At 42.5% G+C, this 25,644-nt stretch overlaps 5 protein-coding genes across 5 annotated transcripts; all 5 read left to right on the forward strand.

Moving 5' to 3' along the window:
* Window positions 1-3,960: 3,960 nt before the first annotated feature.
* Window positions 3,961-7,356, forward strand: LOC142897787 (UDP-glucuronosyltransferase-like). Its single transcript, XM_076040366.1, has 5 exons — window positions 3,961-4,950; window positions 5,560-5,691; window positions 6,075-6,162; window positions 6,285-6,504; window positions 6,929-7,356. The coding sequence occupies exons 1-5, from the start codon at window positions 4,090-4,092 to the stop codon at window positions 7,209-7,211; spliced, it is 1,584 nt and encodes a 527-aa protein (XP_075896481.1). The 5' UTR covers window positions 3,961-4,089; the 3' UTR covers window positions 7,212-7,356.
* A 1,623-nt stretch (window positions 7,357-8,979) lies between these two features.
* On the forward strand, window positions 8,980-12,436 carry LOC142897792 (UDP-glucuronosyltransferase-like). The gene is made up of 5 exons (XM_076040370.1): window positions 8,980-10,416; window positions 10,790-10,921; window positions 11,213-11,300; window positions 11,419-11,638; window positions 12,038-12,436. The coding sequence occupies exons 1-5, from the start codon at window positions 9,559-9,561 to the stop codon at window positions 12,318-12,320; spliced, it is 1,581 nt and encodes a 526-aa protein (XP_075896485.1). The 5' UTR covers window positions 8,980-9,558; the 3' UTR covers window positions 12,321-12,436.
* A 1,307-nt stretch (window positions 12,437-13,743) lies between these two features.
* On the forward strand, window positions 13,744-16,664 carry LOC142897793 (UDP-glucuronosyltransferase-like). Its single transcript, XM_076040372.1, has 5 exons — window positions 13,744-14,618; window positions 15,207-15,338; window positions 15,431-15,518; window positions 15,637-15,856; window positions 16,356-16,664. Exons 1-5 carry the CDS (start codon window positions 13,764-13,766, stop codon window positions 16,636-16,638), a joined length of 1,578 nt encoding a protein of 525 aa, XP_075896487.1. The 5' UTR covers window positions 13,744-13,763; the 3' UTR covers window positions 16,639-16,664.
* A 2,138-nt stretch (window positions 16,665-18,802) lies between these two features.
* LOC142897542 (UDP-glucuronosyltransferase-like) lies at window positions 18,803-20,058 on the forward strand. Its single transcript, XM_076039955.1, has 3 exons — window positions 18,803-18,825; window positions 18,956-19,168; window positions 19,736-20,058. The coding sequence occupies exons 1-3, from the start codon at window positions 18,803-18,805 to the stop codon at window positions 20,016-20,018; spliced, it is 519 nt and encodes a 172-aa protein (XP_075896070.1). The 3' UTR covers window positions 20,019-20,058.
* Window positions 20,059-20,977: 919 nt separating this feature from the next.
* On the forward strand, window positions 20,978-24,011 carry LOC142897788 (UDP-glucuronosyltransferase-like). The gene is made up of 5 exons (XM_076040367.1): window positions 20,978-22,010; window positions 22,322-22,453; window positions 22,572-22,659; window positions 22,754-22,973; window positions 23,505-24,011. The coding sequence occupies exons 1-5, from the start codon at window positions 21,150-21,152 to the stop codon at window positions 23,785-23,787; spliced, it is 1,584 nt and encodes a 527-aa protein (XP_075896482.1). The 5' UTR covers window positions 20,978-21,149; the 3' UTR covers window positions 23,788-24,011.
* Window positions 24,012-25,644: the final 1,633 nt, after the last annotated feature.

Genomic DNA, 25,644 nt, shown 5'->3' on the forward strand with positions numbered 1-25,644 from the left:
GTGTGTGTGTGTGTGTGTGTGTGTGTGTGTGTGTGTGTGTGTGTGTGTGTGTGTGTGCTGCTCCTGTACTCAGGGTCGCAGGGGTGTTGCTGGAGCTAAAGTGTATAATTCCAACATGATGATGCAGTTTCCATGATCAACATCCAATTGCATTTTCAAACATACACTGAAGTTGCTTCTGTCATACGGCAGGGCCACATCTGTCATGCCTCAGTACTTCTCTGGGGCCTACAGCTGGACGGACCCTGCATTGGCGATGAGTTCCAAAAAAAAAAAAAAAAAAAAAAAAATCTCCCAAGTGGAAATGCTGCCCTCTGCTGGACTCAGCGTGTGGTGCACTAAGCCATGGCAGAAAACGTGGGAGGGAGGCGATGTTTGGGTTTGGGAGCATCCTCTCGGTGACACTCTCAGAAGAGTCCAGATTGATCCTGATGGTGTCAGCTGCATTAATGGATCAGTCTTTTGATCCAGCAGACTGTATGGCTGGCACCAGAAATCACAGTCTCACGGTGCGTCCCCAAAGAAGAAGAAGGAGGGAAGAAAAGGCAGAAAAAGAAAAGTACTGCATAGTAACTGAAACCCACACCCAAGTTTGAGTAAAGACACATCACAGGTAATTGTGCTGCTTTCTTTACACACAGTGATAAATATGCTTCTTTGACTTGGCGCTTATGCAAAAGCCACATCTTCTTCAGGTTAAGCCCGACTCAAGCCGCCGCATTAGTCTTCACTGTTTGTGTGAACGGTCACATTTTCTCTGTGCTATTCATCATGACAAGCGCGAAAGAACTGAATTTTAACCAAGTGGAACAAGTACGTCAGCCACACCCACCCCACGCCCACTGGCCCTGAACTCTGCACACACGTGTTCAGGTTTTCATCACGCATTTCTGGTTTTTCACCTTTGCAACGACAAACCAGAGGTTACTGTAGGGGCACACTTAACGGATTACAAGCAGTACTTTTGTTGAGTGTCGTGCAATAAACACGTCAGTTGTGTAGACCAAGGAGACAAAGCAATGTTGTTACGAATGTAGTTAAACATTATCGTTTTCTGGCGATTGTATAGCAGATTTTCTCAAGGCCCCATGTCACTGTGCAGCTTGAACGCAGTGCAGCCGTGCTGTCAGCGTGGAGCATTTCCACCATTTGTGCAAAGTGGGTGGAAGTTTAATCACATAAGAAGCCTAATAGTATTTTAATTAGAAGTTTATTGCTCGCACAGGATTAGGGTTGCCACCCGTCCCGTTTTCCCCAGAACCCTCCCGTAAAATACGCGATTGTCCCGTATTTGGCAACTAAAAAAACCTGTCCCGTAATGAACTGATACTGCACTTCACTTTGTCCCGTATATTTCGGGGACGCCCCCCCCCCCCCTTGAGAGAGAAACTTGTGACTTTCAACTATGCAACAATGAACGCATAGAAGCATAGGGGCCACAGGTCAATCTAAATGTGTTGGCTCTAAGAACAGCTTATCTTCTGTTTGTACAGTATACAATCCTGAGACCCAGTCCCCTGTTTATATAATATGTGTTACTGCACGTTAGAGTGTGTGCCAACTGACATTAGATAGGTACAAATGAAGGCGAGTGAAGCTCAGCGGCTAAAAAGTTCATGAAATTTATGAATTTGGAAATCTTTTCTCACGTTTTGCAAGTAGCACAACTTTGATGTGATGACGTCACATTGCCCATCTGGGCGGCTGTCCAATGATGTGAATATCGCCTAGGAATTGTGGTCCTGCCCTCGGCAAACTGTACTAGTAAGTGTAGCTGACAGGAACACTGCTGAATGTTAATGAGAGGCAGCATAAACTGCCATTTAGACCAACAAGAAATGAAAACAATAGCGACAGGATAACACGAGGACCCTCCTGGGACTTTAACTGTCGTGAATGGGCTTAATTAACGATTAGACATTGGTGGGATTGAGTTGAGCTAAGCTCGCTGCGAGTCTGCTTTGTTGTTCTGAATGTGCAGCACAAAACTACGACATCCAGCGGTGAAATGATAATGCACTGTTAACAAAGGCAGTGCTAGTCATACATTGATGGAAAGCTAAATGTGCCATCGTGAACAAAAGTGCCCAAAATGCATTTCGCAGGAATGCAACAGTAGTTACAATCATTTTATGTACACAAGTTTGACATTTTCGGTACTTTATCTCGCTGTGCAGTATATTATTACTGCTCAATTGGCTTTGGAATGTCAGAAAATAATCTTAGGATCATCATTGATTACTTTCAACCTACAGTTAGTGAGTTATTAACTCAGCAAAGGGAGATAAAACATTTCAAACTGCAGATTCCGTGACTGAGTGGGATAAGAGAGTTGTCTAGCTGATTAAACTAGATTAATGTGAATAAAGGTGAAGGACTGCGCACGGTGACTGCGTGTTTGGAGGTTGTGAAACCTCGGCTCCTCCCTCTTTGGGTGCTACCGCAACACCAAGTCTCCTGAGTTCATCTCGGTTTAGAATGAGAATAATCCGTGTCTCAGTTGTGGCCTTTCTTTTGCTCAGACAGGTAACTAATGGCTGGATATTCAGCTCTTAAGAGGTCTAAGCATAAGCTTCACGGAAGGTATGTGTGCTGTGTAAATACAAGTGTCAACAAGGTTTTTGTTCGATCCCTCTCTTTTTTTTTCTAAAACCCTGTTAAGGATCTTTGCTGTCAGAGACCAGCAGGGTGGGTCTTTGGGGGAGACGCTGTTAAGATTTTAACCCTTTCATTCTGACGCATGGTGATTGCTCGAAGCAGTCAAAAGCTTAACAGTGTTGTGTGTTCCTGAAAACTAAAGAACAATTAAAAAAAAAAAAAAATTAAAAAATTAAAAAAAAGGCACACTACATACATACACATATCATAACCCTAGAGATCTACTTACTCTCAATTTTAACATTTTTAATAGTTTACATTCAGTGAGTGCCGTCTTTGAGTCCTGGCGCAGCATTGTGAGTTTGAGTAACCATCGTGTGTTTGTATTCTGAACAAAATGAAAGATTAGATAATTTGCAACAAAGAAAGAACACTTGACTACAAGCTTTTCAATAAGCCACTCAATCACGACACGCCATTTCCTGTCAGCCCAGGCGCACGCGCACCCTCAGAGTTCACAGAGCAGAGAACCCCACTGGGGCCCCTGTCATAATAAACCTCAGGATGTACACAATAGTTTGGGAGCAGGAAGAGCGGCGCAGTCTGCAAAAGGAGAGCTCTTTTATTCTTGCTGGTGGCCTGTTTTCCCTGATTTATGAGTCACTCATTAAGTTTTATATCTTTTGGAATAGGGTTGGGTTTCCCAACCTTCGAGGAACAGCTCCTCTCACGGAAAGGTTTCTCTTCTCTTTGGCAAGTGTTACATAGCCGCTTGATGTTATCACCTCCTCCCCCACAGCGCAAGGCGTTGGTGTCCTATTACCAGCAGCTTCGCACGGCATCAGGCTCCTGACAAAGGGTGCAGTTTCGTGTTTGCGTGAGACAAGAGAGGAGAAAAAAAATGGTCTTAAAAATGGGCAGATGTAACAGCCCAGTGAGCAAGCGTGTGTCTGGTTTTCTTTTTTTCCCCCATATGGAGGGTAAACAGGGAGGGGGGGGAGACCGCCAGAGTAAACCGTGAGAACTTTGTACCGATTGTCAGGTATTAGTGGAAGCCTGAAAACATGCATAGCAACCATGACTTGCATCTGTTACTGATAATCCTGCGGCAAAGAAAAGCTTTCCTTTTTTTATGCAAAACATGAACATTGGCTTGATCAACACTTGGAATGAAAGTTTTAGTTCACTTTTAACTTTCCATTTAAAGGGATGAAAATTCTTCTTTTTTTTTTGGTTTAGAATAACAAATGAAACATTCTAAGAATTAAACTCCGCCTACTAGACTTGTCCACATGTTCCAAAGGGAATCTCTGCTCTCCCACTTTCCCTCTGTCTGTCTTCCACCAGTTACGTAATAGCTCTGTTGCAAGGGCAGCCTTAGCTTCCTGCAGAACTTAAACACACATTCACTCCCACAAGCCCACACATAAAGGCCATGCTCCACTGTGGCTGCCATTTGCTCTGGGAGTGTGGAAGCTTGCAGGACACACAATGAGGAGCGGGGTGTGGTTTCCGACGCTGGGGCTGCTGGCTGTGCTGTGCTGCTGCAGCCTGGAGCCGGTTCATGCTGGGAAAGTGCTGGTTCTGCCTGTGGACGGAAGCCACTGGCTGAGCATGAAGATACTGGTGAAGGAACTGGTGCACAGGGGACATGAGATCTTGGTGCTGGCACCTGAAACCAGCCTGCTGATCAAAGGTTCAGAGAGCTTCAAGACTGAGATCTACGAGGTGCCCTTCACCAAGGCTGAGCTGGATGGAAGCTTCAAGGAGCTGAAGGATAGCGTGTTCCTCAAGCCACCCACGCTGATGGACGTATTTGTCAATGTGGAGCGTCTGGTCGGCTTCACCACCTTGCAGGTGAAAGCTTGCAAGAGTTTGCTGAAGAACGAGCCCATCATGACCAAAGTGAGAGAGGCTGGCTTCGACGCTATGCTCACAGACCCCTTCCTTCCATGCGGCAGCGTCCTGGCTCAGAAGTTTTCCATCCCGGCTGTTTACTTCCTCCGCGGGCTCCCCTGCGGAATAGACGCAGCGGCCAACCAGTGCCCCTCTCCTCCGTCCTACGTGCCCATTGCTTTCTCTGGCAACACAGACGTTATGACCTTTCCGGAGAGGGTGAAGAACATGTTGATGGTTGGACTGGAGTCCTACTTGTGCACTGTGATGTACCGAGAGTTCGACAAGCTGGTCGCCGAGGAAATAAAGGACATGTCGTCTTACAAAGAGCTCCTGGGTCATGCGGCTTTCTGGCTACTCAGGTCAGACTTTGCTTTTGATTGGCCCAAACCCGTCATGCCCAACATGGCTATGATTGGAGGCATCAATTGCGCAAAGAAAGCTCCTCTGCCGGAGGTGAGTATTCAAAGTACAAGTAAAACATGTGGAATCCGTGTAAGTTGTGATGCAAACAAAAGTGGTTCTCCAACAGCTTGGAAAAATCAGAGATTGTCCAAGTGAAAGCTGTGTTAAGCTAAAATAACGTTTCCAACAGAAAAAAACCCTATTGATTATCGTTATTGTTCTAGAATCTCATCACAACAATCTTGTAGTCAACAGTATGTCTGCATTTTAGCACTTGTGAAACCATTCAGGAATCATAAAATCTGTGGGGAGGAATGCAGGCTTGCATGTGTTGTCTGTGTTTATCACAACAGTTTATCATGATTAAATTGGTGGCTCTCACTTGTGTATTGGGGAACAGGTTTGTCTACAAGTCTCGATGACTGTGTGTGAAAGCTGAGCATAGTGGGGGGGGGCTTTCGACAGGACACCTGTGTAGAAAGTATTCACTTAGTTATTCTTCAGAGCAGACTGAATTTGATTGTTAATTTCATGTTATTTTTTTCATTCACATAAAAAAAAAACATTTCCTACAATTCAGAGATAAAAGTGGTGTTGCAGGTTTCAGATGATACTTATTCCACGCATGGTTCCTAAACAGATTCTCCAACCTTTCTGCAGGACCTGGAAGAGTTTGTGAACGACTCAGGAGACGACGGCTTTGTTGTCTTCACCCTGGGCTCGATGGTGGCCAACATTCCTGAAGACAAGGCGAAACTCTTCTTTGATGCCTTTCGCCAGATTCCACAAAGGGTAAATGAACTCTGGACGCACACAATTAGAGTGTAGCTTGGAAAGCAAGAGGAGTGGCACAGTTGGAAAAAACAAATGGCTTTGGAGATGTTGAGGTTTGAGAGTCACGTGATCAGAAGGTCTTGTGTTGGAATCTCCAGAGCAACAGGAGATTTGGGTGGACAAAGTTGTCATGACTTGTCTCCACCTTTATCACCACCCTGAACAAGAGTTAGCAAGCTGGTTACAGCTATAGGTAGTTGATATAGGTAATTGAGCTTTGCATTACTCAACCCACCCTGTAAGAATCTAAAAGACGTTAGAAGCAATTCAGGTGCATGTACATATCATTTGTGTGTTCTTAAAAAGCTAAACTAAACTAAAGAAAACATTATGTCTCACAGGTGCTCTGGAGGTACACTGGACCTGTGCCGGCAGACGCACCCAAGAACGTCAAATTGATGAAGTGGCTCCCGCAGAACGACCTCCTTGGTAGGTTTACCCTGACAGATTCATACAACCCAGCATTACTGCCGTTTACTCTGTGAATTACGTCCAGAATGAATTTTCCAAAGAACTCAGCAATATTCCCGTCCCCCTTTTGTTCTCCACAGCTCATCCCAAAGCCAAAGTGTTCATGACTCACGGAGGAACTCACGGTATCTATGAGGGGATCTGCAACGCTGTGCCAATGTTGATGTTCCCTCTCTTCGGGGACCAAGGGGACAATGTGCATCGCTTGGTGTCCCGTGGTGCTGCCAAAAGACTCAGCATCCATGGATTTACCTCTGAGGAACTTGTAACTGCGCTAAAGGAACTTGTCCAAGACAAGAGGTAAAAGAAGAAGAAGAGCCTTTTTCTTGAGTTTTCAGAGGAAGCATGTATTTGGTTTTCCACGCCCTTTCAAATATCCTTTTGAACTGATACTTTTTGAACTGGCACTGACAAATGTCTCTTTTGGTTTTTGTTAATTTAACTGACACCTTGAAGCTATTGGGGGACTTAATTTCCTGTGAGGTGTATTTGACTTATCTAGAAAGACCAGGGCAGACACAGAAAACACATCTTCAGCTTCCCTCTGTAAATGAATAAACTGCTTGTGTTCTGAAGTATATTATTTATCAATGTATTCGTTCAAACATCTATTTCATTGATACATTTACATTACATTTGTTTGTATGACTTAGTTTCAGTCAGTCTCTCTTTGAAGAATTCATGTTAATTTACGTTTATTTAATCCCTGCTTCTCCTCCTCCAGTTACAAAGAGAACATAGTGAAACTGTCCCACATCAACCTGGACCGTCCCGTCAATGCACTGGAGCTGGCCACCTTCTGGACAGAGTTCGTCATGAGGCACAAAGGGGCGGACCACCTGAGGGTCGCCGCTCACGACCTCAACTGGTTCCAGTACCACAGTCTGGACGTCATCGTCTTCCTTCTTGCCATCGTGCTGGTTGTCGTGGGCCTGACACTGAAGTGCTGCTTGTTCTGCACTCGCAAGTTATTAGGAAAGGGAACAGTGAAGAAAAAGAGGCAGTAGAGCACTGTGCAGCGTCCATTAGGTTTTAAATTGAAAATTTCCCCCCAGTGATGTGAATAATGAAAGTGGAATATTTCAGTTGTACTGTATAAACTGTATATTTGCCTACATGTGGAGGAATATACAGGATGGTGGAACATCCAAACTTGATAATAAAGTTATTTTGTTAACTTTTTAAATGTCTTTGTATCAATTAATGATAATATATACATAAAAAAAGAAAAGAAAACATGTCCTCACTATGACTTGTCTTACAGGCCATTACAAAAGAAAAGAAAATCAATAATACATTAGAAAGTGTCTTTGACAATGGACAATTCAATTACTACGTATTACTTTAATTCAATTTACTACTAAGGAATGTTTCTCATTTTAAGAACCAACAGTTGTTGACTCCCTATCAACTCAGATAAATCAGATACAAATCAAAAACTGGCAGGTTTAAAACAAATTTTAACTGAGTGAAATTAAGACAGACTCTAATCATTAACTCCTATTAAGGATCTTAAAAAAAACAAAAAAACAAAACAACAAAAACTTACAAATGGTTGCAGAAGTCATCATTCTGATAGATAATAATTGGATAATTGGCCTTTCGATGTAGTTTGCATATCTTGCATATCTTACACTTTCATTCCCGAATCTGCATCTAAGCGTTTGTGGTAGCTCTTCTTCAAAACCTTGAAGGAGTATAACTGTCACACACTGCCCTCTTCTGGTCACGCTAAACATTCTTCACATTGTCGGTCTCCACGCAGGTGTACGTGGCCACAACTGAAAACATTTTTGAAATTAAATCATCTACTCAATATTTCATCCTGGAAAGTAACTGAATGCGATTGCTTTGAGAGTTCACTTTACAGAACTTTGTAGTTCTGCTCCTCTATGTTTCACTGGGAAATATTGCACTCTCTACTCCAATATTTTTATTTGAATGTATTATTCACTGTTAAAGAATAAATCAATGGTCCCAAAACAGTTTAGCTTCTGGGTTTAAAGAAAGGGAAAACAAAACAAAACAACAACTGCATTTGCAGGCAAAACAGGTCTGAAAACTCTCACATTTTTAGAGTTTTAAATGCAGGAGTTTTAATTTGTTGGTCATGTTGCTCAGTACCTCATCCAGCATGTCTTTAATTTACTGGTGTCAAAATGTTGCATAATCTCTCAGTCCAGTGTTATTTTGGCGTCAAGTCTGTATAAAAATATGTGTTTCACAGTTCAATTGTGAATTATTAGTGGCTGATTTATGGAGTTTACAGTTGGGTAAACGCTGTAATTTACGGGTTACTCTTCAACATATCATTGTCGTTTGTCCGAGGGTACCTTGAACACGACTCCCTGACCGTCGCCAAAACCAAGGCACGAGGGAGGAGACGCTGTAAGCCGTTCTTTTTTTGTTTAAACTTGGTCTCAAATAACTCTTATAAAGAAGGCCACTCTACGGGGCTTAAATAGCTGCAACATAACGCTCACATACAATGGCATAACGTAACATAATATAACAACGTTGGCCTGTCAAGACATAGCCACACTTTAGCATTACTGTATGTGCAGTCACACTTGACAATATATAATTGTAAAACAATTAAAGTGATAAAGTAAAGTACAAAGTCACTACTTAAAGTGTTTTTTGTTTCGTTTTGTTTTTTGTGTTTATAGGCAACGACCGTTCATGTCATATCCGGTCATACTGTTTCACCCACAGATATATGAACACTATGATTTCACCTCCTCCTCGGTTTAGCGGAACTGTATGTGCGCGCGCGCGTGTGTGCGGGGCCGGGCCGGGCGTGGGGAGGTTCCGGGACAGTGACGCGGCTGTATGGTGCTTTCAAAATGAATTGGATATTGGAGTCTCCGCCGGTTGCCACAACCGAGAGTAGAGGAAGAGGTCCACATGCACTAACATGCATGTGCAGCCAGCATTGTAGCATGTAAAGGGCTTGATATGAACAGACAGAGATCACACATGAAGTGACACGAACCAAGGAGAAATTGCACGGCTTCACATGTGAGGAACCTACTGGGAAATGAAAAGGGCGAAACAGTTGGGAGTTTATAGCTGCTGTGTCCTCAATGACGAGGTAGCTTTAGACCGTCATAAATTTGTTATTGATTAACCAAAGGGAAATGAAGAAACAAAACGTGCACTGCAGAAGACTGAATGGAATAAAGGAGCTGTCTGACCAATAGATTAAGGCGTATGAAGGTGGAGGGCATCACTCTATGTTCCTATTGCCAGGTAAGAGCTCTTCTGCCTGACTTCCCAGCAAGCGCTTGAACCCCCACGCATACACAGCGGCTCTCATTTGCTCTCAGAGCGAGGCAGCTTGCAGGACACACAATGAGGAGCTGGATGTGGTTTCCAACGCTGGGGCTGCTGGCCTGGCTGTGCTGCTGCAGCCTGGAGCCCGTACAGGGTGGCAAGGTGCTGGTTGTGCCTGCGGATGGAAGCCACTGGCTGAGCATGAAGATACTGGTGAAGGAGCTGGTGCGCAAGGGACATGAGGTCTTGGTGTTGGTGCCAGAAACCAGCATGCTGATCAAAGGCTCGGAGAGCTTCAAGACTGAGACCTACGAGGTGCCCATTACCAATGCTGAGCTGGAAAGGACTGGGAAAACGCTTCAGGATAAAGTCCTCAAGCCGCCCACGTTGACAGAAGTATTGGACAACATAGAGCTTATGGTCAGCTTCAGCACCTATCTGGTGAAAGCTTGCAAGAGTTTGCTGAGGAACGAGCCCATCATGAGCAAAGTGAGAGAGGCTGGCTTTGATGTTGTGCTCACAGACCCATTCATTCCATGTGGCGCTGTCCTGGCTCACAAGTTTTCCCTACCGGTTGTTTACTTCCTCCACGGCATCCCCTGCGGATTAGAAATGACGGCCAACCAGGTTCCCTCTCCTCTATCCTACGTGCCCATTTGGTTTTCTGGCAACACAGATGTCATGACCTTTCCACAGAGGGTGAAGAACATGTTGCTGTATGGACTGGAGTTCTATTATTCCAGTGTAATGTACCAAGAGTATGACCAGCTGGTCGATGAGGAAATAAAGGACATGTCGTCTTACAAAGAGCTCCTGGGTCACCGGGCTTTCTGGCTACTCAGGTCAGACTTTGCATTTGACTGGCCCAGACCTGTCATGCCCAATATGGCTATGATTGGAGGCATCAATTGCAGAGAGAAAGCTCCCCTGCCGGCGGTGAGTATTTAAAGCAGCTACTTGCTCGAGCAAAATATGTGGATGCACTCTGATTTGTGATAACTAGTCAAGAAGGGAAAAACTAAAAAAAAAAAAAGCCTTTTAGATTCTTCAGCAGCTGGAATGAGCTAAGTCTGGATGACTTTGATTGTGAAGTCTAAGCAAGAGGGAATTTGGCGAGGGGGAGGGGGTTTTACGTATAAGCTAAGCTAACCTGTAAGGTGCAAAATCAGGTAAAATAGAAATTATTCGCCATATTATTCTTCATAAAATACTGAATGTCATTGTTTTTAATTTACCATTTACATAAAAAGTAATTCTATGTAAAATGGTTGACTAAATAAATAATGGGCCTTCTCCAACCATTCTGCAGGACCTGGAAGAGTTTGTGAACGACTCAGGAGACGATGGCTTTGTTGTCTTCAGTCTTGGCTCGGCAGTGGACAATATTCCTGAAGATAGGGCTAAACTGTTCTTTGACGCCTTTCGCCAGATTCCACAGAGGGTAAATAAACTCTAGACGTATACATTTACACTGTATCTTGGAAGCAGGGGGAGTGGCAAAGTCTACAAAAAGAACCACAAAAAAAGACCCCAAATTGCTGACAGCTCAACGGGCACTGATCCTTTGGCCTGCTGCAGGCCAAAGAATCAATTCAGTAGCAATTAATATTATTATGAAACAGAGACTTAATACCCCTAATCTGTATTAAGTCTGATGAGGGGTATCCCGAGTCCCGTTTTAAATGCTTTAAACGCATTATTATTATCAATACAAAAAGCGTATGTCTCACAGGTGCTGTGGAGGTACACTGGACCTGCACCGGCAGACGCACTCAAGAACGTCAAACTTATGGAGTGGCTTCCACAGAACGACCTCCTTGGTAGGTTTACCCTGAATCATTCATCCAAACTGCCATTGGCGTAGTTTAACCAGTGAATTTAATACAGAATTAATGTTCCAAAGAACTCAGCAGCAACACTGCCCCTTTATCTCCACAGCTCACCCAAGAGCCAAAGTGTTCATGACTCATGGAGGAAGTCATGGTACCTACGAGGCGATCTGCAATGCTGTGCCAATGCTGATGTTCCCACTCTTTGCTGACCAGGATGACAACGTGAACCGTTTGGTGTCCCGCAGTGCTGCCAAAAAACTCAGCATGCATGCATTTACAACTGAAGAACTGGTGGCTGCACTGAAGGAACTCATCCAAGACAGGAGGTAAAAAGGAGTAGAAGTTTTTTCCTTTTTTATTTTTTTTATTTTACAGAAAAAGGGAGAGGAAGCATGAATTGGCTGTTTGGTTGCCTTTCAGGTATCCTGTTTTAAGTGGCTAATTTTTTAACTGGCCTTTTTGTGATTTCAACTGGCCCCTTGAAGCTGTTTGGTGACTTAATTTCCTGCAATATGTATTGCACTTCCTTCCCTTTGTAAATTAATAATCTCTAGAAGCAGCCGGTGTTGTTGGTGTGATGTTGCCCCATGACTCGTGATTCATAAAGCCCGGCAATTAGATATTGACTAAACAGTTTTTTGAACTCAAATAGCATCTGTTTCACAAAACGTATGCATTTGACGAGGATTAAATCATTTATTTATCGACTGCTTCTTCTCTTCCAGTTACAAAGACAACATAGTGAAACTGTCCCACATACACCTGGACCGTCCCATCAGTGCACTGGAGCTGGCCACCTTCTGGACAGAGTTCATCATGAGGCACAAAGGGGCGGACCACCTGAGGGTCGCCGCTCACGACCTCAACTGGTTCCAGTACCACAGTCTGGACGTCATCGCCTTCCTTCTTGCCATTGTGCTGGTTGTCGTGGGACTGTCACTGAAGTGCTGCTTGTTCTGCACTCGCAGGTTATTTGGAAAGGGAACAGTGAAGAAAAAGAGGGAGTAGTGTTGACTGTGCACTATCCATTAAGTCTAAATTATTATTTAAATCAATTATGAAATGTGGCTCTCATACTGTATTTAAGTATATTTGGGCATATATGGAGAAATAAAAAGGATGGTGGAAAATCAGTACATGACAATAAAGTTATTTTGTTGACTTGTCAAATGTTTTTGTATTATGTTAATGACTGGCTGAGGGTCGTGTCGCTCATTCTGTAAGGAAACAGAGCAGAAGAACGCAGGCATGATGGCGGAACAGAAAAAAAAACAGGCTTGAAGACTCAGGAAAATGACATGCTTATTTGTTAATTAATCATCAGCCAATGACGCGAGTACATTATATGTTTTTTTTTTGTATCATTCATCAGTCAGAAAATCATGGAACAAGCTTGCTTAGCGACCGCTAGTTCACTTAGCAAGTAAATCAAGGCAGTTATTAGTGAGTTCATAGTGAATTGTGACACTCTTTCAACGATCACTTATCAACTGTGTAATTAAGGGTATATTAATTTGACAATTGTAAAAAATCTTACAATGTTAGAAAAAAAAGAAATCTGTTTGAGGTATTTAACTGTGATAAACATTGCATATTATCTTTAAATAGTGTAGTAATATACCTATGATACTCTATGTTAAAAAAATATAGCAACTGTGTTACAGATGAATGTTTTATGTGTATTTGTTTTGATATATCTGTTTAAAAATGTATGCTGTCAAGAGTACAACAGTATAACACAAGTGTGAAGTTTTAAGCAAGTTACGAAGTTCAAAACAGGTGGCAAATATAAAGAAGACATTTGTGACTAATTGGGGAAATAAAAATAGATTAGTCGACAACAAAAATAATAGTTTCAGCCCAAGTTGCACTTCTTCAACACCTCTTGACAGCCCTCTGCTGGTCATGCTAGGCATGTTTCACGTTGTCTTCGTTCCAAGTAGGTGTTCAGGCGATTAGACCAGTGATGCTTGACAATAAAGTTGAGTTGAGTTGAGTTGTTCGGCATTGTAAACTCAAGGATAGAAAGGGCTCGATATCAGTCGACATCAGTGTGTGTGAAGTGACACTCTAGCCTAGAAGAAATAAGACCACTAGAACCTACTGGACAATTAAATGGGTTAAAGCAGTTAGTGGTTTATAGCTGCTGTGTCCTCAGCGATAAGGTAACTGTAAACCTACATAAATTTGTTCTTGATTAATCAAAGGGAGGGCAACAAATACAATGTGCACTGCAGGTCCCGTGACTGATCAGGATAATGGAGCTGTCTGACCAATAGGATTAGTGGGAATAAAGGTGAATGACCTCTGGCTATCTTTCACCAGTTAGGCAATGTAGTTCCTCATCCAGCACAGCCTTAACTCACTCACCATGTAAGCCCACACATAAAGGTCAGTCTCCTCTTTATCTGTCATTTTCTCTCTGGAGTAAGGCAGCTTGGAGGACGCACAATGAGGATGTATTTTTTGACGCTGGGGCTGCTGGCCTGGTTGTGCTGCTGCAGCCTGGAGCCCGTTCAGGCTGGAAAAGTGCTGGTTCTGCCAATAGATGGCAGTCCCTGGCTCAGCATGAAGATTCTGGTGAAGGAGCTGGTGCGCAAGGGACATGACGTCTTGGTGCTGGTGCCTGAACACAGCCTTCTAATCAAGGAGTCAGAGAGCTTCAAGACTGAGACCTACGAGGTGCCCTTCACCAAGGATGAGGTAGACAGGACCTTTGAAGACCTGAAGGATACATTGTTTCTCAAGCCATCCATGTTGACAGATGTATTGGAAAATATGGAACTTCTATCACAATACACCACAGAGCAGGTGAAAGCTTGCAAGAGTTTGCTGAAGAACGAGCCCATCATCAACAAAGTGAGAGAGGCCGGCTTTGACGTAATCATCACAGAGCCCTTCCTTCCTTGTGGCGCCATCCTGGCTCACAAGTTTTCCATACCGGCTGTTTACTTCATTCGCTACCTTGTCTGTGGATTAGATTCGGTGGCCAACCAGTGCCCCTCTCCTCCGTCCTACGTGCCCATTGTCTTTTCTGGCAACACAGACGTCATGACCTTTCCACAGAGGGTGACGAATATGTTGATGTATGGACTGCAGTCCTACTTGTGCACTGTGATGTACCAGGAGTTTGACGAGCTGGTCGTCGAGGAAATAAAGGAGATGTCGTCTTACAAAGAGCTCCTGAGTCACGCAGCTTTCTGGCTACTCAGGTCAGACTTTACTGTTGAATGGCCCAAACCCGTCATGCCCAACATGGCTATGGTTGGAGGCATCAATTGTGCGAAGAAAGCTGCTCTGCCGTCAGTGAGTATTCAAAGTTAAAGCAACACATGTGGATGCATTTCATAAAAAAAAAAGCCTTGCAGATTTTTCAACAGCTGGCATGAATGAATGATTGTCAAAGCTGTGCTTGAGGTTTTAAAAATAGGTTTCAACATAACAAAGAACACATATTGATTATTGTTAGTTGGTACAACCTTGTGGTCACTCAAAGAGTGTGTCTTCATTTTAGCACTTGCAGAACCATTCAGCAATCATATAACCTTGGAGGAGAGACAAATGATTTGGCTTGCATGTGTTTGGTGTGATTATCAAGACCATTTATTGTGATTAAATTAGTGGCTCTCACTAATGTGAATGGGAACAGGTTTGTCTGCAAGTCTGGATGACTTTGATTGTTAAATCTGAGCATGAGGTGGAGGGAGCGGGGTGAAGGGTCACCTGTTAGCTCAGCTTACCTGTAAGGATGTGTAATCAAAGAAAAATTAAAGTATTCACAGCATTATTCTTCATAGAATACTGAGTTTCATTGTTTTCATTTACATAAAAAGCAATTCAGAGACAAAACTGGTTGACTAAATAAATAATGTGCCTTCTTCAACCTTTCTGCAGGACCTGGAGGAGTTTGTGAACGGCTCAGGAGACGATGGCTTTGTTGTCTTCACCCTTGGCTCACTGGTGGCCGACATGCCAGAAGACAAGGCTAAACTGTTCTTCGATGCCTTCCGCCAGATTCCACAAAGGGTAATTCAACTATTGAGGCATACAAATAGAATGTAGTTGTTTGGCACAGTCAACAACAAGTAAAGTGGTGAAAAAAACACATTGTCTCTCAGGTTCTCTGGAGGTACACTGGACCTGCACCGGCAGACGCACCCAAGAACGTCAAACTTATGAAGTGGCTCCCACAGAACGACCTCCTTGGTAGGTTTACCCTGACAAATTCATGCAAGCTGCCACTGCTGATGTTTAAGGTATGGATTTCATCCAGAATGGATTTTCCAAAGAACTCAGCAGCATCCCTGCCCATTTTGCACCACAGCTCATCCCAAAGCCAAAGTGTTCATGACTCATGGAGGAATTCATGGGATATACGAGGCGATCTGCAATGCTGTGCCAATGCTGATGTTCCCACTCTTCGCTGACCAGGGTGACAATGTGGATCGCATGGTGTCTCGTGGCACTGCCAAAAAACTCAGTATCCATGGATTTACTCCTGAGGAACTGGTGGCTGCACTGAAGGACCTCGTCCAAGACAAGAGGTAACAGAAGGACTGTTTTCCCTTTAAGAGGGTAATTTTTGAACTGCCACTGACAAATGTCACTTTTGACCTTTATCTTAAGTCAACTGGAACCTTGAAGCTGTTGGCGGATTTAATTTCCTGTGATGTGTATTGGACGTATCTAGAAATACGAGGGCAGACACAGAATTCATATCTTTGGCTTCCACTTACTTCCCTCTATAAATGAATAATGTCTAGAACATGGGGGTTAGTTAGTGGGCCACAGTTGGCCCGCAAGCCGTAGTTTGGACACCCTTGCCGAAAATATAAATCATTTCAGACATTTTTTTTTCATTGTGTTCTAAATTATATTACTGTTAATTTATTATTTCAAATAGCATCTATTTCATGGATAAATTTGTGTTTGTTTGCATGACCCAGTTACAGTCCCTCTTTCAAGAACAAATTTTAATTAACGCAACTAATGCACTTGAGGGGGATAAAATGATTTATTTACTGACTGCTTCTTCTCTTCCAGTTATAAAGACAACATAGTGAAACTGTCCCACATACACCTGGACCGTCCCGTCAGTGCACTGGAGCTGGCCACCTTCTGGATGGAGTTTGTCATGAGGCACAAAGGGGCGGACCACCTGAGGGTCGCCGCTCACGACCTCAACTGGTTCCAGTACCACAGTCTGGACGTCATCGCCTTTCTTCTTGCCATCGTGCTGGTTGTCGTGGGGCTGACACTGAAGTGCTGCATGTTCTGCACTCGCAGGTTATTAGGAAAGGGGACAGTGAAGAAAAAGAGGCAGTAGTGATGACTGTCCAATGCCAAATAGGTTTTGAATTCATTTTTCCCCTCAGTGGTGTGACGAATGAGGCTGGAATACTTAAATCGTATGGTACATTTGTATCTACAAAGAGGATTATACAGGATGGTGGAACATCCAAACGTGACAAAGTTATTTTGTTAACTGTTGTTAAATGTTTTTGCATTATGTCAATGACTGTCAAATAAAGTTGGCATGACAAGTTGCCATGTCACTTTAACCCATTTAAATGATAGACCAAATTTCATTCAAGCACCCTGGAGACACTGAGGTTTCTAACGCCCTCAAGACACCAGTGCCTATTAGGCATGTTTTTGAAAAAGGGCCAATCAGCTCAGAAGCTGAGTGCTAGACCATGTGGAGAGGTTTCAAGGTGAAAGCAGCAGCACATCTGCAAATTGAATCAGCGCCATCAACAAAATGGCACTGGAAACCAAGTTCTTCTGTTCCTGCATAGAAAGCCAGACTGGGCCAAAGAGACTTTCAGATGAAAAACTCTGATTGATAGATCGATAGACAGATTGATGCAAATACGTTTTTTTTTCTTCTTCTACTTCTTAATTGTAACCTCACATCAACCACTGCCCTCTGTTCGTTATGCTAGGCATTCATCTTCTTTTCTTGCTCCAAGCAGGTGCGTGTGGTCAGATGATTAAAGCCTCCTCTCTTGCGTGAGAGGAGGCCATAGTCTAAAGTTTATATTGTCATTTTATGATCCTCTTTACTGGTCAGGGCTTCATTAATTCTTTGCTAAGTTTTTTTCATCTTGTCAAAGTAAAAGCGTGATGTTCCTTGTAAGGAGGTTTGAGTGACATCTCTCTTTTTTGGCTCCTATTGTCCCCTTGTTTAGCTTCACTTGACAAGGTTGATTCGTTGTTAATTTTGGATTTGTTAAATGTGACTATTATCTTTATTGTTTTGTTGAAAACAAACTCTATTCTCTGGCAAAACCTTCATGGTATGAATGACTTTTTTAAGATGAAACTGAAACTTACTGGTCCTTTAAAGATATCAACTTTGAAATTTTAACACTATTTTGACTCTGCATGTGAAGTGCAACCACATAGCTTGTAAAGACAGTTAGTCACTTACAGCTACTTTTACAATATAATATTTGAAAATATAAATAATAAATAATACAGAGAAAGACTCTTATGTTTAGCAGGGACAAAAGCCAAACTAAAGGCAAAATCAATCAAAGCTAATAAATTAATCAAATATACTTACCAAATAATTTTTGGGAAGAAAAAAAGTAATTGCCAGATAACCAAATTGTAATAGTATGACTTTTAGGGGTTCTTCAAACGTTGACAACCAGTATTTTTTTGTCTTGTTGGAACTAACTTTGGCGGTTCCGACTGGCCAAAAAATAGCATGCTGTTTTTCGTACTTGCATGTTGGCTGCCTTTTTGAAAGCAGAAGTTCACTCCTTCAAGTTCCAAGTTCAATCCTTTTAAATACTTAATGGTTGAAGCACACGCTGGGTTTGTGCTTGTCCACCTGTGGTACCACCCACAAATCCAAATATGTAATAATCAGGTTTCAAAATGAACAAGAAACTCACAATGTTAACCATGAAACCAATCTCGAGGGCTGAAAATGGGTATGACTCTGTCCATCTTTATATGCATTCAATGCTTGCAGTGCAAAGTGACCACATCGAGGGTTGAAAGGACACACGCATGCAACATTAACTTAACCAGTTACACGCTTAAATTACTAACCCTGGTGCACTCTACAGGAATGTACCAATACTTGTAATGAATAAATAGTCACAAGATTGAACTTTTGCAAAAAAAAAGACAGTGTGTTTTTACTTGAACAACTTTAACTTGAACTTTTTAATTTAACATTATGTTGTTGTGCAGTATTGTACTGTTGCACTATTGGCTTTGCTTTATCAGATGATAATTTAAGAAACCTACAGCTGAATTGAAAGTTTTGAAACTGTAGTGATTTAAAGTTGCCCCTGACTTCAGCAACAACCTTTTAACTGTGAAGCTATATCAGTGAGTTATTGATTAACCAAAGGGAGGTCACCAAATAAAATGTGGGCTGCAGATTCCGTGACTGATCAGGATAGAGGAGCTGTCTGAAAAATAGATTAATGTGAATAAAGGTGAAGAACTTCTGATGTATCAGTTAAATAATGGCTCGTCTGCCAGCACAGATGTAACTCCCTGCAGAACTTTAACACACATTCACCTACATACACCCACATATACTGAAAAATTCTTCCAAACTGTCATCGCTATTTAATCGGTGAATTACATCCAGAATGAATTTTCCAAAGAACTCGCAGCTCATCCAAAGTGTTCATGACTCATGGAGGAATTCATGGGATCTATGAGGGGATCTGCAATGCTGTGCCAATGCTTATGTTCCCACTCTTTGGTGACCAGACTGACAACGTGGACCGCATGGTGTCTCGCGGTGTTGCAAAAAGACTCAGTATCCATGTATTTAGTACTGAAGAGCTGGTGGCTGAGTTAAAAGAACTTGTCCAAGACAAGAGGTAAAAGGAGTGTTTTCCTTTGTAACAGAAAAGGGAGAGGAAGCATGAATTGGCTGTTCGGTTGCCTTTCAAGTATTCCTGTTTTAAATAAGGAATTTTATGAATTTATAAGACTCAAAACAATCCCCTTTTTGGCCTAATCTGAATTCAATTGGAAAATTGAAGCTGTTGGAGGATTATTTTCCTGTGATGTGTATTGGAGTTATCTAGAAAGAACAGGGTAGACACAGAATACATACCTCTGGCTTCCACTCACTTCCCTCTGTAAATGAATAATCTTTAGAAGCAGCAAAGTTGTTGTTGCGATATTGCCCCATGCCTCATAATTCATTCACCCTGGCAATGAAATATTTGCCTAAACGATAAATCATTTCTGTTTTGTTTTTTTTTTAAATCATATTATTGTCAATTTATTCTTACAGATAGCATCTATTTCATGGGTAAATGTGTGTTTGTTTAGATGAATCAGTTACAGTCCCTCTTTCAAGAACAAATGTTAATTAATGTTAACTAATACACTTGAGGGGGATAAAATGATTTATTTACCGACTACTTCATCTCTTCCAGTTATGAAAAAAACATAGTGAAACTGTCCCATATACACCTGGACCGTCCCGTCAGTGCACTGGAGCTGGCCACCTTCTGGACGGAGTTTGTCATGAGGCACAACGGAGCAGACCACCTGAGGGTCGCCGCTCACGACCTCAACTGGTTCCAGTACCACAGTTTGGACGTCATCACCTTCCTTCTTGCCATCGTGCTGGTTGTTGTGGGACTGTCACTGAAGTGCTGCTTGTTCTGCACTCGCAAGTTATTAGGAAAGGGGACAGTGAAGAAAAAGAGGGAGTAGAGTTGACTGTGCAATGTCAAATAGGTTTTAAATTGTAATATTGTAGGTAGTATTGTTTTGACACACCAAAACGAAGCAAGTCTTCACAAGTGAGATTCATAGCTCAGTCCCTTACAGTTACTTTTCTAAAATAATGTTTGAAAATAATAAATAATACAGCAATTTATCATGACAGAGGAAGAATCTTATGATTAGCAGGGACAAAAGCCAAACCAAAGGCGAAATCAATCCAAGCTTATAAATTAATCAAATATACTTACCAAATAATTTTTGGAAAGTAAAAGTTTATCTTTTGAATGAAAGATGTCATTAAGTTTGAGCAAGTCTGGGTTAAGTTACTAGATGTTGGTACAACTAGTCGACAGTTGGTAACTAAAATTTCAATTTCATTGCTCCCCCAACTTTGCCATTTTCATCTTTTCAAAAAAGAAAAAAAAGAAAAGAACTGCCAGATAACCAAATTGTAATGGTATGAATTTTAGGGGTTCTTCAAACGTATCGTTCAGTAACGACAGTATAGTTTGTCTTCTTGGAACTAACTTTGGCTTTTCCTGCTGGCCAAAAAATAGCATGCTGTTTTTCATACTTGCATGTTGGCTGCCGTTTTGAAACTAGAAGTTTCAAGCAACATTAACTTAACCAGTTACATCATGCAAAACTAACCCTGGTGCACTCTACAGGAATGTACCAATACTTGTAATGAATAAATAGTCATAAGTTTGAACTTTTAGGTTTAACTTCATGTTGTTGTGCAGTAGTGTACTGCTGCATTACTGACTTTGCTTTATTATTTTAGGATTTGGATTGAAAGATTTAAAATTGTTGTAGATTTAAAGCTGCTGTGGCTTCAGTAACAGAGCAACTTTAAACCTACATTAATAAGTTATTGATTAAGCAAAGGGAGATCAGCAAACATGCGCACTGCATATTCTGTTAATGATTAGGAAAAATAAGATTAATGTGAGTAAAGGTGAAAGACCTGTGATATACCAGTTAAATAATGGCTCATCTGCCAGCACAGATGTAACTCCCTGCAGAACTTTAACACACATTCACTTACCCACGTATAAAGGCCACTCTCCATAGTGGCTGCCATTTGCTCTCAGAGTGAGGCAGCTTGCAGGACACACAATGAGGAGCGGGATGTGGTTTCCAACGCTGGGACTGCTGGCTTGGCTGTGCTGCTGCAGCTTGGAATCCGTTCAGGCTGGGAAAGTGCTTGTTATGCCTATGGATGGAAGCCACTGGCTGAGCATGAAGATACTGGTGAAGGAGCTGGTGCGCAAGGGACATGACGTCTTGGTGTTGGTGCCTGAATACAGCATGCAGATCAAAGAGTCAGAGAGCTACAAGACTGAGATCTACGAGGTGCCCATCACCAAGGCTGATCTGGATAGGATCTTCAAAGCCATGACAGATAAAGTCTTCCTCAAGCCGTCCATGTTGACAGAATTATTTGACACTGCAGACCTTTTTGTCAACTACACCACTACGCAGGTGAAAGCTTGCAAGAGTTTGCTGAGGAACGAGCGCATCATGAGCAAATTGAGAGAAGCCAGCTTTGATGTTGTGCTTACAGACCCCTTCCTTCCATGTGGCCCCATCCTGGCTCAGAAGTTTTCGATACCCATTGTTAACTTCCTCCACACAATCCCTGGAAGTTTAGACATGGAAGCCAACCAGGTTCCCACTCCTCTGTCCTATGTTCCTGTCACCTTCTCTGGCAACACAGACATCATGACTTTTCCACAGAGGGTGAAGAACATGTTAACGTATGGACTGAACTCCTACCTGTGCAATGTGATGTACCGAACATTTGACAAGCTTGTCGTGGAGGAAGTTAAGGACATGACGTCTTTCAAAGAGCTCCTGGGGCACGGGGCTTTCTGGCTAGTCAGGTCAAACTTTGCATTTGACTGGCCAAAACCCATCATGCCCAACATGGCTATGATTGGAGGCATCAACTGCGCCAAGAACGCCGCTCTGCCGGCGGTGAGTAATTAAAGCAGCTTTGGTCGAGAAGAAAATGTGGATGCACTCTCAATTTTGACGAAAACAGAATGAAAAAGCCTCACAAGTTGTTCAAACAGCAGACATGAGTGAGTCCATGTCCAAGTGATAGCTGTGTTTGAGGTTAAAAACAAACATTTCAGCACTTGATTGGGGGGGGGTTAGGGGTGGCAGGAAATCTTAGTATTCAAAGTAAACTAAAAGTACTGACTCAATCCTTAGTAGAATACTGAATTTTATGTTGGTTTTTTTTATTGACCGTTGACATTGTGCCTTCTCCAACCTCTCCGCAGGACCTGGAGGAGTTTGTGAATGGCTCAGGAGACGACGGCTTCATTATCTTCACCCTGGGCTCGATGGTGGCAATAATGCCTGAGGAAAAGGCTCAACTGTTCTTTGATGCCTTCCGCCAGATTCCACAAAGGGTAATGAACCGTTGGATACAAATAGAGTGTAGCTGTGTGGCACAGTCAGCAAAAAATAAAACAACAAAAGCAAAACAAAAAAAGTTGTTGAAATAAACAAACACATCATGCCCCTTAGGTTCTGTGGAGGTACACTGGCCCTGCTCCAGCAAACGTACCCAAGAACGTCAAACTTATGAAGTGGCTTCCACAGAACGACCTCCTTGGTAGGTTTACCTTGACAGATTCATGCAAACCGTCATTAACTCCACTTAATTTTCTAGAAAACTCAGCAGCATTCCTTCCTCTTTTTCTCCGCAGCTCATCCCAAAGTCAAAGTGTTCATGACTCATGGAGGAAGTCATGGTATCTTTGAGGGGATCTGCAATGCTGTGCCAATGCTGATGTTCCCACTCTTTGGTGACCAGAAGGACAACGTGAACCGCATGGTGTCCCGCGGCGCTGCCAAAAGACTTGCTGTCCATGAATTTACCACTGAGGAACTGGTGGTTGCGCTGAAGGAACTTGTTCAAGACAGGAGGTAAGAAAAAAAGAAAATTGTTTTATTCAGTAATCAAAGAAAGTGATGTGGTTTTCCAATGCTTTATAAACATCCTGTTTTAATTGGATGGTTTTCTAACCGTGTACAGACAAATGTGCCTTTTGGAGAGTTAATTTAACTGGACCCTGACTAAATTTCCTGTCATGTGTTGAAGACCTGGGCACACGGAATACACACCCTCAGCTTCCACTGCCTTCCCTCTGTCAGGGAACAATCTCTAGATTCAGGGAGCAGAGTTGTTGTTCTGAAGTTTTACCATGCTTCATAATTTATACAACCCGGCAATTAAATATTTGTTAAAAGTATTTGCTAAATCAATTTTTGGCCTGTGTTCTAAAGCCTAATATTATCAATTTGTTCTACCAAAAAGCATAGATTTCACTGATGCGTTTGTGTTTTTATTTGTATGACTCACTTACAGTCTGTATTTCGAGAATTTTGACATTAATGCGAAATAATGCACTTATGGGAATCTAATCATTGATTCAATCCCGGCTTCTTATCTTCCAGTTACAAAGAGAACATTGTGAAGCTTTCCCACATCAACCAGGACCGTCCCGTCAGTGCACTGGAGCTGGCCACCTTCTGGACGGAGTTTGTCATGAAACACAAAGGGGCGGACCACCTGAGGGTCGCCGCTCACGACCTCAACTGGTTCCAGTACCACAGTCTGGACGTCATCGCCTTTCTTCTTGCCATCGTGCTGGTTGTCGTGGGGCTGACACTGAAGTGCTGCTTGTTCTGCACTCGCAAGTTATTAGGAAAGGGGGCAGTGAAGAAAAAGAGGCAGTAGAGTTGGCTGTGCAGTGTCAAATAGGTTTTAAATTGTATTTTTTTCCCTAGTGAGGTGAATAATGAGGGTGGAATACTTCAGTCATACTGTGTATTTGCATACATATGGAGGATTGTACAGGATGTTGAAGTTCCAACCATGACAATGAAGTATTTTTTTTTTTTACTTGTTCAGGGTTTTTGTATTATGTAAATTACTTGCAGATAAATTAATTTTTAAATTTGTGTTCCTCCTCGCTTTGACATGTCTTCAAAGGTTATTGTTTTGTAATAATGCACTAGTGCAGTGCCGGTAGTAAGCATATTTAATTTGGTAAGATGGTAGTGATTTTGGAGGATGTACAACCACGGTGTTGGTACAGTGGCGGTCGTAAACTGTATGACTGTACAACAAAGCTCAATTTTGGCTACATTACCCTTAATGGCTTTGGGACTGGGTTTTTCAGATGATCTCACATTGAAAGGCAAGGTGTTAGTCCCCAACCCCCCCCAACCCTCCTTCCCAAAGCCCTCTCCCTCACACGCACAACACGACACCAGGACCAAATCTTTTGGAGAGGTTTCAGGTTTCAAGGTGAAAGCAGCTGCGCCACTGCAAATGGGATCACCACAATCATCAAAATGGTACTGGAAACCCAATTCTTATGTTCCTGCATAGAAAACTGGATTGGGCCAAAAGCCCGGTGCTTTTAGATGAGAAGTTATTTTTGAATATTGTAAAAATCATATATTGCCATCAGTTATCTTGCAGCAGCAGTTATCTGCAGTTATCTTCTGATTATTTTCTTTAGCTTTTAAGTCAAAGTCCCAGTGATTGTCAACAGGCCAGTGTGACCACTGTTTATTTTCTCAGACAATCCTGCAGCACAATAAGCTTTGATTTATCAGAAAATTATTTGAATGGGGGCGACACGGTGGCGCAGTGGTTAGTGCTGCCGCCTCACAGCAAGGAGGTCGTGGGCCTGGGACCTTTCTGTGTGTTTGTTGTTTGCATGTTCTCCCTGTGTCTGCGTGGGTTCTCTCCGGGTTCTCCGGCTTCCTCCCACACTCCAAAAACATGCACGTGAGGTCAATTGAACACTCTAAATTGTCCGTAGGTGTGCATGTGAGTGTGAATGGTTGTTTGTCTCTATGTGGCCCTGCGATGAACTGAAGACTTGTCCAGGGTGTCACCCTGCCTTCGCCCTAAGACAGCTGGGAGAGGCTCCAGCAGACCCCCGTCACCCTGAGCTCGGGAGTAAGCGGGTATGGAAGATGAATGAATGATCTGAATGACCTAATGTAAGGTAAGCTTGAACCTAGATCAAAATGTCAAAATTAACCAAAGCGAGATCAACAAATATAATGTGCACTGAAGATTCCGTGACTGATCAAGATTAAAAGGAAGTCTGTGGTACTCCCAAAAATGGGTCGACCACAATTAGGATTTGAACACTGAAAATATATCTAATTATTTTGATTATTTTCATTAATTTGTTTATTTATGCTTTTATACAAATCATTTGGGTGCTTATGTGACATCTATGCGATAAATCCGAGAGAGGGAACTTATGTGTTGGGACGAGTTGCTCTGGGGACAGGTAAAGGGGGCGGCGCCTTCCCCGTTTCCTCAGACGCACGCTGGAACCTGTTCTGGAAAGCTGCTTCACCTGCTTTATACAGGTCAGTAAACGGACAAAGCACCATGAAATGTCACACATTACGAGTAGTTATGATTACCGGAAGTGTTTGTGAAACTTAATTGATGTTCAAGATGTTATTTATCTTTAAGACAACCTCGACGAGTGGAAAAGTTAAATCGTCGTTTACGCTGTTGCCTTGTATTTTTGTTAGTATCTAACTGTAGGTTCACATATAA

This window comes from Nelusetta ayraudi, unplaced genomic scaffold (genome assembly GCF_046127955.1).
Source record: "Nelusetta ayraudi isolate G7.1 ecotype Tasmania unplaced genomic scaffold, CSIRO-AGI_Nayr_v1 ptg000060l, whole genome shotgun sequence".
NCBI lineage: Eukaryota > Metazoa > Chordata > Actinopteri > Tetraodontiformes > Monacanthidae > Nelusetta > Nelusetta ayraudi.

Excerpts from the sequence above, each read along its gene's own strand:
- LOC142897788 (XM_076040367.1), top strand. The coding sequence starts at position 21,150 with ATGAGGAGCGGGATGTGGTTTCCAACGCTGGGACTGCTGGCTTGGCTG. Across the intron at positions 22,454-22,571 it reads TCCGCCAGATTCCACAAAGG|GTTCTGTGGAGGTACACTGG; the intron begins GTAATGAACCGT and ends CATGCCCCTTAG. Across the intron at positions 22,660-22,753 it reads TCCACAGAACGACCTCCTTG|CTCATCCCAAAGTCAAAGTG; the intron begins GTAGGTTTACCT and ends TTTTCTCCGCAG.
- LOC142897542 (XM_076039955.1), top strand. The coding sequence starts at position 18,803 with ATGGCTCGTCTGCCAGCACAGAT. Across the intron at positions 18,826-18,955 it reads GCTCGTCTGCCAGCACAGAT|CTCATCCAAAGTGTTCATGA; the intron begins GTAACTCCCTGC and ends AAGAACTCGCAG. Across the intron at positions 19,169-19,735 it reads GAACTTGTCCAAGACAAGAG|TTATGAAAAAAACATAGTGA; the intron begins GTAAAAGGAGTG and ends CATCTCTTCCAG.
- LOC142897787 (XM_076040366.1), top strand. The coding sequence starts at position 4,090 with ATGAGGAGCGGGGTGTGGTTTCCGACGCTGGGGCTGCTGGCTGTGCTG. Across the intron at positions 4,951-5,559 it reads AGAAAGCTCCTCTGCCGGAG|GACCTGGAAGAGTTTGTGAA; the intron begins GTGAGTATTCAA and ends ACCTTTCTGCAG. Across the intron at positions 6,163-6,284 it reads CCCGCAGAACGACCTCCTTG|CTCATCCCAAAGCCAAAGTG; the intron begins GTAGGTTTACCC and ends TGTTCTCCACAG.
- LOC142897793 (XM_076040372.1), top strand. The coding sequence starts at position 13,764 with ATGAGGATGTATTTTTTGACGCTGGGGCTGCTGGCCTGGTTGTGCTGC. Across the intron at positions 14,619-15,206 it reads AGAAAGCTGCTCTGCCGTCA|GACCTGGAGGAGTTTGTGAA; the intron begins GTGAGTATTCAA and ends ACCTTTCTGCAG. Across the intron at positions 15,519-15,636 it reads CCCACAGAACGACCTCCTTG|CTCATCCCAAAGCCAAAGTG; the intron begins GTAGGTTTACCC and ends TTTGCACCACAG.
- LOC142897792 (XM_076040370.1), top strand. The coding sequence starts at position 9,559 with ATGAGGAGCTGGATGTGGTTTCCAACGCTGGGGCTGCTGGCCTGGCTG. Across the intron at positions 10,922-11,212 it reads TTCGCCAGATTCCACAGAGG|GTGCTGTGGAGGTACACTGG; the intron begins GTAAATAAACTC and ends TATGTCTCACAG. Across the intron at positions 11,301-11,418 it reads TCCACAGAACGACCTCCTTG|CTCACCCAAGAGCCAAAGTG; the intron begins GTAGGTTTACCC and ends TTATCTCCACAG.